The sequence below is a fragment of the Lolium perenne genome, chromosome 1 (genome assembly GCF_019359855.2).
Source record: "Lolium perenne isolate Kyuss_39 chromosome 1, Kyuss_2.0, whole genome shotgun sequence".
NCBI lineage: Eukaryota > Viridiplantae > Streptophyta > Magnoliopsida > Poales > Poaceae > Lolium > Lolium perenne.
In genome coordinates, this window is record NC_067244.2 from 4,499,802 (window position 1) to 4,517,683 (window position 17,882).

At 43.8% G+C, this 17,882-nt stretch overlaps 2 protein-coding genes and 2 long non-coding RNA genes across 7 annotated transcripts; 2 read left to right on the forward strand and 2 right to left on the reverse strand.

Moving 5' to 3' along the window:
• The first annotated feature begins 191 nt into the window (after positions 1 to 191).
• Positions 192 to 1,028, forward strand: LOC127341552 (pathogenesis-related protein 1-like). Its single transcript, XM_051367417.1, has one exon. It carries the CDS (start codon positions 251 to 253, stop codon positions 761 to 763), a length of 513 nt encoding a protein of 170 aa, XP_051223377.1. The 5' UTR covers positions 192 to 250; the 3' UTR covers positions 764 to 1,028.
• A 3,262-nt stretch (positions 1,029 to 4,290) lies between these two features.
• Positions 4,291 to 5,093, forward strand: LOC127341574 (uncharacterized). The gene is made up of 2 exons (XR_007875642.2): positions 4,291 to 4,381; positions 4,893 to 5,093. It is a non-coding gene; the product is annotated as an uncharacterized lncRNA (long non-coding RNA).
• Positions 5,094 to 10,544: 5,451 nt separating this feature from the next.
• LOC127341582 (uncharacterized) lies at positions 10,545 to 12,425 on the reverse strand. 4 transcript variants are annotated; one of them, XM_051367447.2, is made up of 4 exons: positions 12,097 to 12,425; positions 11,494 to 11,611; positions 11,212 to 11,276; positions 10,545 to 11,012 (listed from the first exon to the last, which is right to left on the reverse strand). In XM_051367447.2, the coding sequence occupies exons 1-4, from the start codon at positions 12,358 to 12,360 to the stop codon at positions 10,863 to 10,865; spliced, it is 597 nt and encodes a 198-aa protein (XP_051223407.1). In that variant the 5' UTR covers positions 12,361 to 12,425; the 3' UTR covers positions 10,545 to 10,862. The 4 variants fall into 4 exon arrangements, 1 of the variants encoding a protein (XP_051223407.1); XR_007875644.2 differs by having other exon boundaries at positions 11,212 to 11,597; positions 12,097 to 12,424; XR_011751307.1 differs by lacking the exon at positions 11,494 to 11,611 and having other exon boundaries at positions 10,545 to 11,276.
• Positions 12,426 to 13,016: 591 nt separating this feature from the next.
• On the reverse strand, positions 13,017 to 14,155 carry LOC127309912 (uncharacterized). Its single transcript, XR_007857349.2, has 3 exons — positions 13,766 to 14,155; positions 13,535 to 13,654; positions 13,017 to 13,452 (listed from the first exon to the last, which is right to left on the reverse strand). It is a non-coding gene; the product is annotated as an uncharacterized lncRNA (long non-coding RNA).
• Positions 14,156 to 17,882: the final 3,727 nt, after the last annotated feature.

Consider the following 17,882-nt stretch of genomic DNA (forward strand, 5'->3'; position numbering starts at 1 on the left):
CTTCTTCCTTACGATGAGGTTCCTAATTACTTATTGGGTTGAAGTTTTGGACTATTGGATTTTGCCTAGTATGTTGAGATATTCTTTTTTCTATTTGACTCAAGTATAATGACTCGAAGTTTAGCTTCTTATAGAAGCTACCCGTCAAGCTAGCTTGTGCACTAGTATAAATACACAACTCACCTGGCAACCTATCTCATCACCTCACACAGACATACACATACTTATTTCCTTAAGTTTGTAGCAAGGCATGGCGCAGATGCAGTACTCACCAAAGCAGCTAGCTGCAGTGCTGCTCTTAGCTCTCGCGTCCGCCATGATCGTCACCGCCCAGGACATGGTGCAGGAAATCCTGGACGCCCACAACACGGTGCGCGCCAACGTCGGCGTGCCACCGCTGACGTGGGATGACACGGTGGCGACGTACGCGGATGCGTTCGCGCAGAAACGCAGCGCCGACTGCCTTCCTATATTCTCTCCACTGGGCCACCCATACGGAGAGAACGTCTTCGTGGGCACCGGTTCCGAATGGAATATGTTGGATGCCGTGAATTTGTGGGTGTCGCAGAAGCAGTACTACGACCACGCCACAAACACCTGCTCCGCGCCTTCCGGGCAGTCGTGTGATGCATACAAGCAGGTGGTGTGGAGGGACACAAAGGCCATAGGCTGCCAAGGTGTCGTCTGTGATGGCAACGCTGGCGTGTATATCATATGTGACTACAGCCCGCCGGGTAATGTGGTGGGGCAGACTCCATATTAGGCTACATACATAGCATGCATGTGATACACATGCATGTACGCTAGCGGTGTGCCGCACAAATAAATAACTAAGGGACACTCCTGCTGATCGACTGACCGTGAATTCACTAAATTCTCGGTCAACTGGTGACGTGTTCAGCGGGTTGAATCCCTCGTCCCTTTCACTCTTCTATGGTTTTGGGATTTGATTGTTTTTTGTATTTTCCCTATAACTTGTGGCTTGGTTTGTACTTGTTTGTATTTCAACTTGCTATTGTGATTGCATCTGAGACTGGACACGGATGGATTTCTAACTTAGTTGGCATGGAGGAAACCCAGCAAAAAGGTAGATCGATATAACAGCTGAAAGAGTACATTACTAACTTGTCTTATGAACAAAACAAAAAATAACTAAAATCAAATATTAAACCAAATGCATCTTCTTCCCCAAGTACAATATGGGCTCTTCCCCTCTCTCTTCTTCCGCCGACTCTACCTGATCTTCGAGCTCAGGGTGATAACATTTATGCCTGGTGATGACAACATCCCACTTGAGCTATTGTTATATAATTAGCAAACTTTTGAAAAAAAAATACATTTTTTTACAGTGTGCACAATCAAACCTACGCACGTATCCATATGTTTGCACCCTTGTTTTTCTTTGGTCCCTGCCGAGCCCATCCATGATACTAGGGAAGACTCATCAGAACAAATCGTCTTTTTAAATTTGAGAAAAGACGATCGTCTCAACCTGTCAATAAATACACTATTTTTCCTACCATTTCAACCATTCCACAAAAAATATTGGATTTTTTAACTACATCTCCTGTTATATTTTCACAAAGATGAGGTCTCCAGTTTCTGCTAGGGTGGAACTTTTCAACTCTTGGAATTTGCTTAGTAGGTATGTCTAGATAATATTTTTTTTCAAGTTGAATCAAGTATAATAGCTCCAAGCCTAGTCATTTGAGCCATTATTGTACAACAAGCAAACAGTTGAAAAAAGTGCTCGCTCTTGAATCGGTGCACTGAACTACCATGACATACGGTGAATCGGCAGAGTAATCTGCTAGGTAAGCTAATTTGTTTCAACCTACCAATAAATACACGGTTTTTCCTACCATTTGCACAACTCCACCAAATATGTTAAAAAAATTAACTACGTCTCCGGTTACATTTTCCCAACGATGAGGTCTCCAAGTGATCGGATTTTTTAAGTACGTCCAGATAATATTTGTTTCCAAGTTGAATCAAGTATAATAAGTCTAAGCATAGCTACCTAGAAGATAACAGGACCTGGCTAAGCAAGCAACGCAGGAAGCTTTTATTTTATATTGCTTTTTTCCTGCGCCGAACAGTTTAACTTAATTGGCAGAAGACAAGTTTAAGGGAAGTCAAGTCATCTGTAGTGTAAAGTGCAACTTTTAGCTTTTCGTTTTCTTCTTACACACGGTAATGATATGACATTTTCATGATGCACTACTAGAAAAAGGCTTATAGCCGCACTCCTTACCGCCGGCGAGTACGATTCCAAGATGCCGGCGGTAAGGCCTTCCAGGGTCGCCTCACGTTACCGCCGGCGAGTTGGTTTCAGGTCGCCGGGGATAGGGCACTTACCGCCGGCGAATCGGAATTGGAACAGCCAGGGGTAAGGTGGGCTAAGAGCAACTGGATGGACCTCCTCTTACCGCCGGCCAGTTTGTCTCGAAGATGCCGGGGGTAAATTAACTACCGCCGGCGAAACCGGTTTGCACCTACCAGGGATAAAGTGGGCTGCTGTGTGCCATTTGGGCTGAAATTACCGCCGGCGTCCCAGTTCCATTTTCGCCGGGGGTATTTCACCGTTTTGGCATCCGCACCGAACACAAGTACACAACCCCACACACGCTCGTCTCCTCGCGATCCCCTTTCTCTCACATGCGCTTCCTCCCTCTCTCCCTGTGCGGCGCGGCGGCCTTCTCCCTGTGCAGTTCGCTCTCCCTTTCCTTTTTCCCTCAACCCCTGCGCCCTCCACCTCCATTCCTCATCTGCTCGCCCCGCTCCTCCTCCGCACCCTCCAGCCGCCGCCGCCGACACAGCCGCGCCGTATACACAGCCCTGCGAACCCCCGCGCCGATCGAGCCAACACCGTCCGATTCCCCGCTGTAACGCCGCCGCCACCGCGTCGCGGGGTTCAGTGGCCATCAGGACTCTCCAGATTCGCATCTGACAGCACGATAGACCGCCCCGGCGCCGCCCCCTCCGCGAATTCCCTCGAAATCTCGACTCGCGATTCGGGGCCCGGATGCTCGCCTAGGCTGGCGCCGCTAGGGTTTTGACCGTCTGGTGCGATGGACCACCCCGCGGCGGCCGAGCCCCGGGGATCTGCCGATCGGACGCCTCTATAAGACTCCCCCGCCGCGGCCCCACCGACAGTGGCGGCGGATGACGACGAGGTGATGGAAGAGATCGCGGAGGCCGATTCGTGTTGTCGATCCTCGGTGAGCCTCTTTGCTCGATCGGATTCGTGCACGGCGACAAGATCCATCCCACTTCGAGCGCTTCTGGCCTACGCCGCGCGGATCCCGGCGCCTGATGCAGCAAGGCTCATCTGTGCACAGGGTACGCTCGGAGACGCAGGAGGCTCTGCGACGGCGTGCTGGCGCGGAGGGTGCGGGCCGGCGCCGAGATGAAGGGCACCTCGTCCATCCCCGCGGCGGTCGCCATCATACCTTCGCCGGCGCGTCAAGGTAAACCATCCCTTGTATAGTATCTCCCTGTTGCTGTGGGGAATGAAAATAGAATTCCAACTGTAAGTATGTTATATCGGCGCACGAGCATCCGTTCGAAGTGCCCCATGCTTAGTGTACAGTACTTTCTCACCCAGTATGCGCGCTGATCTTGCTGGTATACGACTTCCTATGAACGAGTGAATTACATTAGTGCCTCTTTCCGTTCTAGCATGATGTATCCCCGTGAACAATATACTATGTTGTATTGATCATGGTTAGCAATGGAAGTTGAGAGTTGGTGGGAAATTAACTGATATAAGCGCACACTTCTCAGTTCTGATGCCTCTGCATGGATGCCAGAACTCTCTGCTAGTGTAGAACGTGCATTTGTTTTCGGTGATAGAACGGTACATCACTGTGATGTTTATTTGTTGATTTTTTCACATGATATGCGTAGGGAAATGCCTTCCCATACCGTCACTGAAGATTGAACAGCCATTTAGTATACCCATTTCTAGTTGGAGCTGCTGCTTGCTATCTTATTGGTTTACTTTCAAAAATACTCCAAAAGACATTTACCTGCCCTTACTCCTTAGTATGCGTGGGAATTATATCTTTTAGTGCTCCTACATTCCGTGACTACCAACAAACTGTCCAGTTATACTGAAACTACCATGTTTACTTGGCTTCTCGTCTGCCCGATCGTCATTTAACTTCTCAAATTGCTTACCATTCCGTCTCTTTTCCACGTTAAGCATAACCAATCAATTTATGTGCGCACATACAAACTGATTCCAGCTCACTTGGTTCCTCATCTGCCTCATTTACATTCTGTGCAAGGAGATCAAGGCGAGGGCTAGATGATGGATTTTGCAGCCTGCAGTTGTATCCATCACTTTGTATGTGTATGTACAAACCTGTGAAGAAAGGTGAATCCTTTCTCTCTAATATAACATTGTATGTGTGTTCTTCATATATTATATACATGGTTTTGTGTTAATTTTGTCCTGAAGATTGCACAAAGTATGATATCCATTCATAGTCTATACTGGAAACTAGACTGAAATGCTATATTATATAACATGTTCATTACGGCAAAACATGTGGTATTGTGCAAAAACAATCCATGTACTTCATTATATCTAGCTTGATGTACTTGTGAAAGTAAATCTGTAGACTCAAAGCTTTCTTAATTATTGATTCAGTTCAGCATGTCCTGGTTCTTATTCTCTTGCAAATTTGATCCTTCACATGAACATCATTAACCAGTACTGTCCTAGTCTTGCATGATATATTCACAAGATATAATTGTTACAATGATACTATACTACTCTATATTTCAAAGAGAAACTATACTACTCTAATCAGTAATATATTTCTACAGCAATAACTTCTCAAGTCATATGTACTTACTACTGCAATAAATCTTGTCTTCTGCAGTCATGGTCATAGGATCTCCAAGTGCAGACGACATCATTAACCAGTCTTCATTTTCTGTGATAGATTTTGTGTTATTTTGATTTTCATTATGTAGCCACTTGCGTGTGATTATACGGTGCTTGTAAAATCAAATATACACTGCTCCTAGACATGTTTTGGAATCAGAACAATGTGAGAAGTTCTGGAGTATCACGTGGGAAATGTATGGGATGGAGCCCATGTGATTTTTTTTTTAAATCCTAAAAGTATTACCGCTGGCGAACTGGGCCTATGTGCCAGGGGTAAGATGAGATACCCCTGGCGCATTGGTAAAACGCCGGTGGTAAACTGGGTTACCCCTGGCGGATTGGAAAGCGCCGGTGGTAAATATTACCCCCGGCGGTTTGGGATAAGGCGGCGGCGGTATTCTGGGTTACCCCCGGCGGGTTGCAGTGTGCCGGCGGGACGGGATTACCACCGGCGAGGTGATCGCCGGCGAATGCGAATGCGCCGGCGGTAAGCCTTTCCGGGTCGCCGGCGGTAAGCCTTTTTCTAGTAGTGATGCCTCGTGATGACATTTTGACGATGCCACCTGAGACATTGTTGTAGAAGTTGTAACCAATTGAATGCTCATAGTTGAATTAGCGCAGTAATTAAACTACCATGACACACGGCAAATCGGCAGAGTAATCTACTGGGTAAGCTAATTCGTCTCAACTTGCTAGTAAATACAGTTTTTCGCAGTTTGCACAACTCCACAGCACATATTGGATTTAGTAGGACCTGGCTAAGCAAGCCACGGAGGCAGCAGACACATCTGCTTGTTTTTTGTTTGGTACTAGCCAGTAAACTGAAGATAAGACTCATAAAAAATGAACGTCCTTTGCAAATTGAAGGATTTGAGAAAAGGCGGTCATCTTTTTCATTTTCTTCTAGCAATCGAGTGATCGACGAGTGCGTGATGATCTGCAATCTATTGGTGCCCATCAACTCATCAAAATGAACGTACAACTAACGATTTGTTTGTGCAAACAAAACAAGCCGTAAATGTTCTTGTTGAGGGATTTGATCAGGAAAGGCAATAGGAATTCTGGGCAGGTAGGGACCAGCGGGCCGGGTTTGGTTGCTGGGAAGGCGGATCATCCAACCCCGCTTAGATTTTCTTTTTTACTTTTCCCTGCACCGACGGACAGTTGACCGCAATTGGCACGAGGCAAAGTTTAAGGCAAGCCTAGTCTTTTTCTTCTTGAGAAAAGACGATCGTCTCAACCTGTCAATAAATACACTATTTTTCCTACCATTTCAACCATTCCACCAAAAATGTTGGATTTTTTAAACTATGTCTCCTGTTATATTTTCTCAAACATGAGGTCTCCAGTTTCTGCTAGGGTGGAACTTATCAATTGTTGGAATTCGCCTAGTAGGTATGTCTAGATAATATTTTTTTCAAGCTGAATCAAGTATAATAACTCCAAGCCTAGTCATTTGAGCCATTATTGTACAACAAGCAAACAGTTGAAAAAAGTGCTCGCTCTTGAATTAGTGCACTGAACTACCATGACATACGATGAATCGGCAGAGTAATCTGCTAGGTAAGCTAATTTGTGTCAACCTACCAATAAATACACTATTTTCCTACCATTTGCACAAATGCACGAAATATGTTAGATTTTTTAACTACGTCTCCGGTTATATTTTCCCAACGATGAGGTCTCCAGTTAGTGATCGGATTTTTCAACTACGTCAAGATAATATTTTTTCCTAGTTGAATCAAATATAATAAGTCTAAGCATAGCTACCTAGAAGGTAACAGGACCTGGCTAAGCAAGCAACTAGGAAGCACACACACATATTCATATGTACATGCATGTATGCAGCGATGGAGCATGCTTATTTTTCTTTGGTTCCTTCCGGGCCCGTCCATGATACAAGGGAAGACTCGTCAGAATGAAACGTATTTTTCAAATTGAGTAATTTGAGAAAATCCAATCGTTTCTTTTTATTTTCTTCTAAGGATCCAGTGATCGATGAGTGTGTGCGGAACTGCGATAGGAAGTCTGAGCGTTCACGAATCACAGAATAGGCTGTTTTCATAGAAAAGAACAAATACTATCAATTACTTAGCAAGGTGGGATCGACTAATCACACGCTCTGTTGTGCTTCCCTTGGCGGCGGAAAACGAGAAAAGGCAGCTATCTGTGTCCAAGATTTTGTTTCCTCACGTGGTAGGTACCAACGGGATTTATCCTCAGCTGGGCAGGCCAATGCCTCGTCATGAAATTTTGATGATGCCATTTGAGCCATTCTTATACAAGTAGCAAATAGTTGAATGCTCAACACATGGAACCGCTGAATAAGTGTACTAAACTATCATTACACATGATGTAATTGTATACTAATCTGCTGCCCGACATGCTGTTTCTCATCCTGCTAATAAAAGCATATATTTCTTTTCGCCATTTGCTCAATTCCACGACACATGTTGGATTTTTGTAACTACGTCTCGGGTTACTTTTTCCTAACAATGAGGTCCCAAATTTACTTATTGGGTTGAATTTCTAGACTAGCAGATTTTTCCCAGTACGTTGAGATATTCCTTTGTCTATTTGACTCAAGTAGAACGACTCCAAGCTTGAGAAATTTGGAAGATGCCTCGTGATGACATTTTGATAATGCCGCTTAAATTTTATTTTGCTTTTTTCCTGCGCCGACAGTTTAACTTACTTGGCACAAGGCAACTTTAAGGGAAGCCTACTTGGCGTTTTGGCACACGCGTGCATATGCACCCATTATAGAAAATAATAAAAAAACAATTTAAAAAATGTTTAAAAAATCTGATATAAATTTTTTGGTATACATCGTGACATCCTATGTTCGTTCACAAGTTTTCGTGGGAAAAAAACATTTTGTGTGTTGTGTACAAAAAAGAGAAAAAAATTATCCTGTACGTAGTCGTGTTACAGCATCAAAATTTGTCTTTTTACAGGAGCCACAGAAAAATGTTTTTTTTTTAAACTTGTGTACCAAAATAAAATGTCTAGATTTACATGTAAAAATTTAGTTTAGAATTTTTTAACACTTAGAAATGTGGATTCACAAACTTGTCTTTTTCTTCTTACACTTGTTTACACGGTAATTGCATTTTGATGATGCCTCCTGATGACATTTTGATGATGCCTCACGTGAGACATTGTGGTACAAGTTGCAACTCTCTGAATGCTCACCGTTGAATTAATGCACTAATTAAACTACCGTGACACACGGTAAATCAGCAGATAATCTCCTGGGTAAGCTAATTCATCTCAACTTGCCAATAAATAGATTTTTTTTTTCACAGTTTGCACAACTCCACGGCACATATTCGATTTAGTAGGACCTGGCTAAGCAAGTCATGGAGGCAGCACACACACGTATTCATATGTACATACAGCGTTGAAGCATCCTTATTTTTGTTTGGTACTAGCCAGTAAACCGAAGAGAAGACTCATAAAAAACGAACGTCTTTTTTCAAATTGAGGGATTTGAGAAAAGGCGATCGTCCTTTTCATTTTCTTCTAGCAATCCAGTGATGGAGGAGTGCGTGATGATCTGCAATCTATTGGAGCCCAGCAACTCATCAAAACATTTGTTTGTGCAAACAAAAAAAGGCGCAGATGTTCTTGTTGAGGGATTTGAGGAAAGGCAGTAGGCTGTTTTTACAGGCAAAGTCAAATCCTATCAATTAATTAGCAAGGGTGAGATTAACGACACGGTCTATTATGCTTCCCTTGGAACCAGCAGGGTTTGCTTCCTGCGCAGGCGGATCATCCAACCCTGCTTAGATTTTCTTTTGCCTTTACAATGCATCGAACGACAGTTGACCGCAATTGGCACGGGGCTAAGTTTAAGGCAAGGCTAGTCTTTTCCTTCTTACACTTGTTTATGGTCAGCTGGGCAGGCTAGCCTTGGTCAATAAAATTTTGATGATGCCATTTGAGCAATTCTTGTGGAAGTAGCAAATAGTTGAATTCTTGTACTAAATTATCATTACATATGATGAATTGGCAGACTAGTCATATGCGACTACAGCCCGCCGGGCAACGTGGTGGGGCAGACTCCATATTAGACTACGCATGCATGTACCCTAGCAGCGTGGTGCATAAATAAATAACTATACAAGTTTTACTATGATTGGCAAATTTATGAACCATTGATCCAAGGAAATCGGACGGTAGAAGAATAGAAAGTACTGGAAAGTACTTGAAAGAAAGTACTCGAAAGTACTGAAAAGTACTAATTTATTTTATTTATCAAAAGGTTAGACATGTCATTCTAAGTCAAATGTCCCCACCAGTCTTTCTCTCTCCAGTCGGTTTTGTACATCGTGTAAACTCTCTCCCCCCACCGGCACCGACGCGGCCAAATCCGTCGCCACCACACTTCATCATGCTGTCGCCACCAAGATTGGCCATTCGGCGCATCTGTGCCACCTCTACGCACCGGTCCTCCCAGCGCGAGTAATCGTCCTGAGCCGCTCGCCATCGTCGCCTTCATCTCCATCTTCCCCGCCTCCGGCTGATCATCGCTGTGGACCATGGCGTCACCTCCCCGTCTCCGCTGGCCTCTCCAATGACCATGGCGTCACCTCCCCGTCTCCGCTTGATCTGCATGATTTTGGATGTAAAATAATTGCCATTGTTAGTGGAGGGATTGGGCTAGTAGTAGCTTTGCTTTTCACCTGGGCACGGTTGGAGTAGTAGTATCTTTTCCTTCTTTCTAGTGGGCGATTCATACCGATCAGAGAGTTGGAAGTAGCTTCTGGCTTAGGATTGAGGATTCATCTGGGGGGCATTATGCCATGGGTAATGGACATTTTTGTCAAAAGAATTACCTTGGAATCTCGCATTGCAAGTACTTCGGGTGCCTATGGAAACAATGTGCCAGTTCAAGGTCTGTTCACCTTTTATTGCTGCCATCCATATAAATATATTCATAGCCTTATAAGTAGCAGCAAAGTTAAGGTGTATTGTGTTTATTATCTCTACTCCAGAAGTTAACTGTAGCCTATGCCGAAAGTTCTAGTTACAGACACTAACGACGCAGTCTCGCTCACTTCTTACGATTCGCCCTTACTTGTTTCAGGTTGGGATGCTGTCAGACCTTGGGCAGTATACTGAAGTCGTGAGGCAAGCTTAGAAAGGACTGAACACGAGGTTTGTCGACTCTGGGGTTGCCATTCCAAGATGGTCATCAGCTGACATATGCTGGCTCAGTCCTATTTGAATTATGCTAAACAATTGTAAATCATGGTGGTGTTTCAATTTTTTAGATAAAGTAGGCATCGCTCCCGACCTCTGTATCGAATGTTGAACAAAGCTGAGGAAGTTCAAAGAGCTGTTGATTATGGAGATTCTTTAATTTTTGTCATTGTATTTTTGATGAATTTTGTCTAGGAGCATTTTGAAGATAGATAGATTGAAAACCTGACTCAATATGGAGAATTGTACGGCAGTAAACTGTATATAGTTTGCTCATAGCTTATCTTATGTGAAATGTGTTCTGTCCAGTTGCTCCATTAGGAGTCAATCACAAGTCAGTTGGAGTAGCAAATAATGATGAACTCATTTTAAACACACGACTGAAATTACAAATGATTCAGTTCATAATAGAGTATCAGCAGTAAGGCCAAACAGAAGATTCAGCAATGGTTCTATTAGACATACGAGTGTAGTTGATGCACCATGAGTCCAGGAGAATAAAATACAACAAGATTAACCATCACATCGTCTTTTATTATCTCTTTGCAAAGACACAGAACAGGTTCCTGTGAACCCAGCGAGCTGGTTAACAAAACCCACCACCGTCAGCATTACATATGATACCATATCAGTGTTTTACATTTTATTGATGATTACACACAGACGATTGCACGCTTCGGTTCAGACTACACCCTCCTTGGCTCGATTGAGACCAACTTGGAGCATGTCTGCGGCTGTTCTTCTCTTGTCCAATCTATACGGTCGTGTTTACGGCTGTTCTTCTCTTTTCCTGTGAGACTGACAGAGGTATGGCTAGGAGATTCAGGTTCCTCGGCACGATGAATTGGCATATCGGCAGCCTGACCAAGAACTGCGTTATGCATTCCTTCACAGATACAAGATCCTTGCAGGCACATAAACAAGAGCACATAAGATAACAATGAGTTAAGTTTGGGAAAAGAAATAGTAGTGGTAGTGCACTGGAGTCTGGGTTTGCTGGAGCTCCTTTGAAAATATTAAGTAGGGCAGACAACACATCAGTTTATTGCCTACATGCTGTAAAATTCAAGCCTGGTTCATCTCTCAACCAAGGAAAAATGTACCTCGGCTATGCTCAAGCCACAAGAAACATATCGAACTAATGGAAATGGAGATAAGCTGTACAAACCTAAAAAAAAAATCACCGTCAGCACAAGATGGCCTCAACTATAATAATCAGAAAATACACAAAACAATTGGGCCAGAGAAGTAAGACAATCATGCAAATACACAAACACCAGGATTAGTACAGTTACACACTATGAACCCTTTTACTGGTGGACTGGTGGTAAGCAGTAACAAGGTAGCACGACAGGACTGTTATAAATTCTAGTCCTTGTACGCACCAGGCGCAGGTGCTGATAAGGCATCATCCATCTCACCACCTGTCTTCGCTATCAGCATTATCTGATTACAGGACTTCACGAGCAATCTCTTTCTCTTGCGACAACTGTACAACCAAAACTCCACAAGTACAGGAAAATTGTATAATTCAGCCAATTCCTTGAGAAGTGGAACTCAATACAATAAAAAAATACACTCAAAAAAAATTCATACTAGCTAACTGTATGATGCAAGGATATGCAACACTAGTGCAGAAAGAGATGGAACATGTTAGAAAATAAATGCTTGAAAACAAACAGTTCTTTCACCAAAAGTTTTAAGTGATGATGTTGCGGGTTATAGTAGTAGTGCATTAGCATGCAGTACTGTGATTTGATTATGAACTGGGAGTCTGGGACTAACAAGTGAGATTTGCAGAACTGCACATTTTGTTGGCTGATATTTTATGAGATCGTAGTACCGTTAGTTACTACTGCATGATTTGGCTTGGACCAAAGAGAAAAATGTATTTTAGAACTGTGCACAATACACAACCAACTTGTCCGTACGAGTTTGCGAATCGCAACCCAGCAAAAAAAAAACAGTTCGAGCTGCTCTCCTCTCACCTGGAAGCGGCAGATCGGCCTCTCGCCGGAAGGAGGCGTCAGCGGCGATTCATAAGGAGGCGGCCGGGAGGGCCGCAGGGGGCAGAGGCCGCGGACCGGATCGTGCTCTCCAGCGGCCAGGGCAGGCGGACGGCAGCGGGGCAGCGGGGCACGGGGGCAGAGGTGCAGGGAAGTCCCCAAAAAGCAGCGGCGAGGCCAATCCCCGGAGAGCACCGCGGCGAGGTCCGACGCGATCGCTGCATCCTGCATCGCCGAGATCCCCATCGTGCAACGCCCGCCTCCGCCTGACTGGATCGTGCTCTCGAGCGGACAGGTTATGCGGGTTGAGAAGTTACAGTAATACCCCTGGTTATGTAAATTAAGAATTAACTAGCAGGGTGACCCGCGCATTTGCGCGGCTAGTATTTGACACAAACATTTAATTTATAGCATGTACGTTTGACCATTATTTTATATAAATTCTTATTTTTGATAAAATTAAATGTGGTAATACATTATAGTAGTTTACTTGTGTATAGGAAACTACAAAAATAATATTGACACGAAAAATTACGTGCCTCGTGTTTTCCGAAAATATAAATATTGTGACAAACCATACTATTTTATTTCTACAATTATATAGCAAACTTTTGTCAATCATGCTAGTAATTGTTTGAATTGTCTCCACTGCAAGAACTAAAGTGTGCCCTCATCGCTATCATTGTTACATAATCACTTCCTTTGTTTAACTCAAATGATGATCATAAAATTTATGATTCTAGCTTGCAACTATATATTAACAGGTATTAATGAAAAAATGTGTTTCATCTTGATCAATATCTAATTTTATAAAATAAGAAAATCATGATGATCATTAGTTCAGTCGAGTAACAGAACCACACAAAAAAAATATACATGCGTGCGAGTTAAATCACCTGGTTTGCAGCCTGGTCATTGTGGGCAGCCAGGTCGGCCATTCATGGGCGACATCTAAATATCTTCATTCATATTGATCATCGGAGCCATCATATGTCATAGCTTCCGCCATGGAGTACAACTTGATACATGGCACCATGGCTAACATCGTAAATCATGCTTGTAGGATGAAGCTACAGCACAGGCGACTGAGTTTAATACAGTAGCTCCTTGACCAATGACTCGATCTGGCGCCTCAGCGTCCATCAGTTGGACCCAGAGCAAAGCAATTATTAATAGAAACAGATCATTGAGGCAAACTAATTAATACAGTTAGCCAACCTTTGTCCATTTGCTTTTTCCATTGGCTTCACCGACGTCTTCGGCCGAGCGAGCAGCCGTAATAATATCTCTTGCATGTCAGTAGATATATATGCGCTCCTTTTAGCTGCCTGTAGCGAGCTGGCAGAATACACATCATACGGTGTATTGTACAGAAATAGTTGGAGCACTCAAAAGAAAACTGAAGCTCACGTGTAATTACCTTGGTTTGGGATGTCCGGCTGTGTGTTCATGACGTAGATCTTAATTCAATCGATCGCTCTAGCGCCATGCCTCCTTTCATTTTGTATTGCCGAGAGAGCGAGCTGGGAAATTTCTAAACCTATATGTTGTATTTAAATAAGAGATGCAGCAATTGGAGAAAATTAAATCTAATATTTATTTAAGAAAGTAGATGCAATACTCCAAGGAAATTAAATCTCAGTTTTTTTACCTGGCATTTGGGCTGTTCGGTTCGGTGTTTGCCTGAAGCAAGTCTTAGTAGGATTGATCGAACCATCCATTATGACTGCCTGCATGGTGTATATTGTATGCATGAGATTGAAAACCACAACTTTGACTGCATGATGTCTGGGAGAACTTGGGGCGGCGGCAGCATATCTGAGGATACCCTAGACGATCAGAATACGACAGCCGCAGTAGCCGCAGTAGCATGCATATGGAGACTGCAACCTGGGGGATCGGAATAGATGGCCGCGACAGCATGCGTACGCGCGCGAGAAAACGCTAGGATACATCCGCGGCGGCAAATTGCGTCACTGTGCGTTGGCTAACTTCTTTTGATTTTGTTGTCTATCCTGCAAGCCGCCATTGATCTAGGTATGGTCTGGACTCTGGAGCGATCTAGGTATGACTTCAGTCCAGGATGCGGCGGCCACGACGTCAAGAAATTAAGGAGAAGGTAACGGTGTGAGAGGATACTATAATTATTTTAATGGCAGCGGTGGGTAATTTTTATTTTTTTCTTTAAATCTGAGCCTTTCTTTTTCAAGTGTTAAATCTGAGCCGTTATTTGTCTTGTGTTTTAATTATATAATAGATAATTTATTGCGTGAGATCAACGGCTGAAATAATTCCAAGCGGTAGTACTGGGTAGTACTAGGAAGTACTTGCCAATCACCGTAAAAGGGCTCAAATAACTAAGGGACACTGATAGTGTTCGGCAGACCAAGAATTCACATAATTCTTAGTCGAATGATGGCATCCACGTTTGTGTTTGTGTGGTCCGAATCCCTCCTCCCTTTCACTCTTGTATCGTTATGAGCTTTGATTGTGTTTGTATTTTTCTATAACCTTAATTTGGCTTGGTGTGTACTTGTTCCTATTTCAACTTGTTATTGTGATTGCATCTCAGATTGGACGTGGATGGGTTTCTAACTTAGTAGACATGGACAAAACCAAAAAAAAGGTAGATGGATATAGCATTTGAAAGAGTACGTTACTAATTAACCTGGCTTATAAACAAGACAAAAAATAACTAAAATCAAATATTAAACCAAATGCCCCCTTCTTCCTGTAGTACAAGATAGGCTCTTCCCCTCTCTCTACTTCCTCCGACTCGATCTTCCTGATCTTAGAGCTCAGATGGTACACAATAGAAAAAGGGATATAAATTCCGTAGCAAATAGTAAACTAGGTAATAGGTTATGACCTTGTGCATGTATTAGAATGATTCTCGTGCGAGGATATCCCCATTGAAATGAGGGAGATATGACCTTCTGCATATATCAGTTTGTGAGAGGAGACGCTCAGGACAGAGCCAACTCCGGGGCATCGACCACCGTCTCCTCTGCTGGTCGGCTATCTCCTGCTTCGGCGGTGGCGAGCGTGGAAGGCACTAGTAGGAAACGCTTACAAGTGGCGCACCATATCCTATTACCCGTGATGCATGGCCATCTCCCACTGGTATCACGCTCATAGTATTACCTTACCTGTGGTGCATAGGGTTGGTGCGCCACTAGCATGTGCACAGACTAATGGCACACTACAGGGTTGCGCCGTTGGTCTTTATTCTATATTTTTTTGAAAACAGGATCTAGCCGGTTGGCCTGACGCACGTGGTGAGCGAAAATTAAATTCAAATACTAAAAACGCGGGAGATTTCCAAAAAAATTCATTCATTGAAAGATAATTTAAATAGAAAATACAGATGGAAAAATAAACCATAGCTATTGCCGGCACGCTTCCTGCGCCAGCATCGACAACGTCGCCGCCTACTCCTCGTCCTTGTACTGGATGAGGTCGAGCAACATTGGCAGCATCCACGACCCCTGCTGCATCCACGCAGGGTACTTTGGTCATGTCGGTGGCCCTGCTGTGGTAGCAGCGGGCACTAGGACCATCTGCCACTCCCACGTGGTCTGCAGCGATAGTGGTGGAGGCGGCGGCAGGGACACGGACGAATATGTCCAGCCCCTCCCAGGCCCATTCGGGCTCCTCCGCCTTCGAATCCTCGATGGCCCACGTGATGGCCACGGCCACGCCATAGTCGTCTAACACGAGCACCTCTGCTTCACAGGCGGGATGCGCACCCTCGTCGGCATCACCATCTTCCTCCTCCTCGTTGTCGGTGGCCCCTGCGAGGTCGTCGTAGTCCTCACCGGGAAGGAAGTCGCGCACCTCTGTGGTTGCACTGTTTGTTTATACCTTATATTTTGGAGCTTTTCTTAAAACAACTATACCCCTATATCAAGAAACGAAGGGAGTATATTTTAATATTTAATTTCAAATTTATTTAAAGATAAGGATATCCTAGATGGGCCACCAAAAGGCAGCCCATGAAGGGTGCCAGCCAAGCATCCAAGGGAAAGGGTAGGCCGGTGGCCCAAGGTGGGCCGGCCAACCCAAAACGCTAACCAAGGAGAAGTGGCAGCATCAAAATGTCATGACGAGGTATCTAGTTTATACTACCAAATTTGCTTCCAAAGAAAACCAAGAAGTATGCAGTTATTGATCAATGTGCTTGTTTACTTCTTTGAGGTAGGTAGGTAGGATAGTAGGAGAAGCCATGGCCTGGTTAATCTAGGGATGGAGGGAAACGACCGTACCGTCGTTTCTTATTACCAGCAAGATTTGGCCTCTTAGATTTTCTCTTGTCATTTTTCTGCACCGACAGTTTACCAAGTTTAAGGGAAGCCAAATCATGTATAGTGTGGAGCATAACTTTTTTTTTCGATAAAGGATGCTTTATTACTCGATGTTTCAAGCATTACACCCAGCATCTGCATAGCTAAGATGCACACAGCCGTTTAAGAATCCAATATCCAAACAAAAGGTTTACAAAAAGAAACAAAAGGAAAAAAGCCAACTAGTCTACAGCTTCCTTGGCTTCTATTATACGGCTATGCAGCCACTCATGTTGGGAAGTAAACTCTATGGCCGTATTCTCCAACTTTGTAGACACCTCCATAAATAGGTCTTGGTCCTCGAAATGTTGAAGCGGCGACCATGAACGGAGCAAAGCGGTACACCTGTAGATAACTTGCATAACAGAAGAATTTGTCATTAAAAACCTTATCATTTCTACACAGCCAAAGCAACCATACAACTGCAATCGCTCCCACTCGGATAAACATCTTATACCTAGAATCCACCCCATTTAGCCAATTTCCAAAAATGGTAGCAATACTACAGGGTGGGTACATGGTAGAACATATCTGAATGATTGACCATATAGATCTAGCAACCCGACAATTGAAGAAAATGTGTTTTATTGTCTCTTCTTCGTGATAGAACACACATTTCTTACAACCCCGCCAGTTGCGTTTTGCAAGGTTATCTTTAGTAAGGATGACACCTCGACGAAGATACCATGCAAAGACCTTTGTTTTCAGAGGTATCTTTATCTTCCAGATGGACTTGTTATTTACAACCGGTTGAGTAGGAATGCAAAGAGCTTTGTACATATAGCCTACCGAGAATACGGCATTCTTGGTAATACTCCACCGTAATTCATCGAACCCCGGAGCCAAATGTATTGACTCTAACCGCAGAAGCAGTTCGTTCCAAGAATCTAGTCGGGGGCCAATAAGGTCACGTCTGAACGTTACCGGGGGGGGGGGGGGGGAGGGAGATTCCATCACCTTGTGTAAGGTGTCCCTCTTATAACGAACAATATTGTACAAGGCTGGCTACTGTTCACGAAGACTGGCTGTTTTCAACCATCGATCCTCCCAGAACCGTATCTCCGGCCCATTCCTAATAAAGAAGGTAACAAATGGAAAAAAAATGCTTTTTTGTTGCCATAATGCCAGCCCAGAATTGCGAGTCACCCGATTTCCAAATAACCTGGAAGATCACCTTTGAGCCTACATACTTTTTCCGCATTAACTGTTGCCATACACCATCCTCCGTTAATAACCTGGCCAACTATTTTCCTAGCAAGGTCATGTTTTTAACTTCAAGATCATGAACGCCAAGTCCACCTTCATCTTTTGTACGGCATACAACACTCCATTTTGTCAACTGATATTTTTTCTTCTCACTATCCCCTTGCAAAAGAATCTTGAATGGAAGTAATCCAATTTGTGCAAGACTCCTTTGGGTAACTA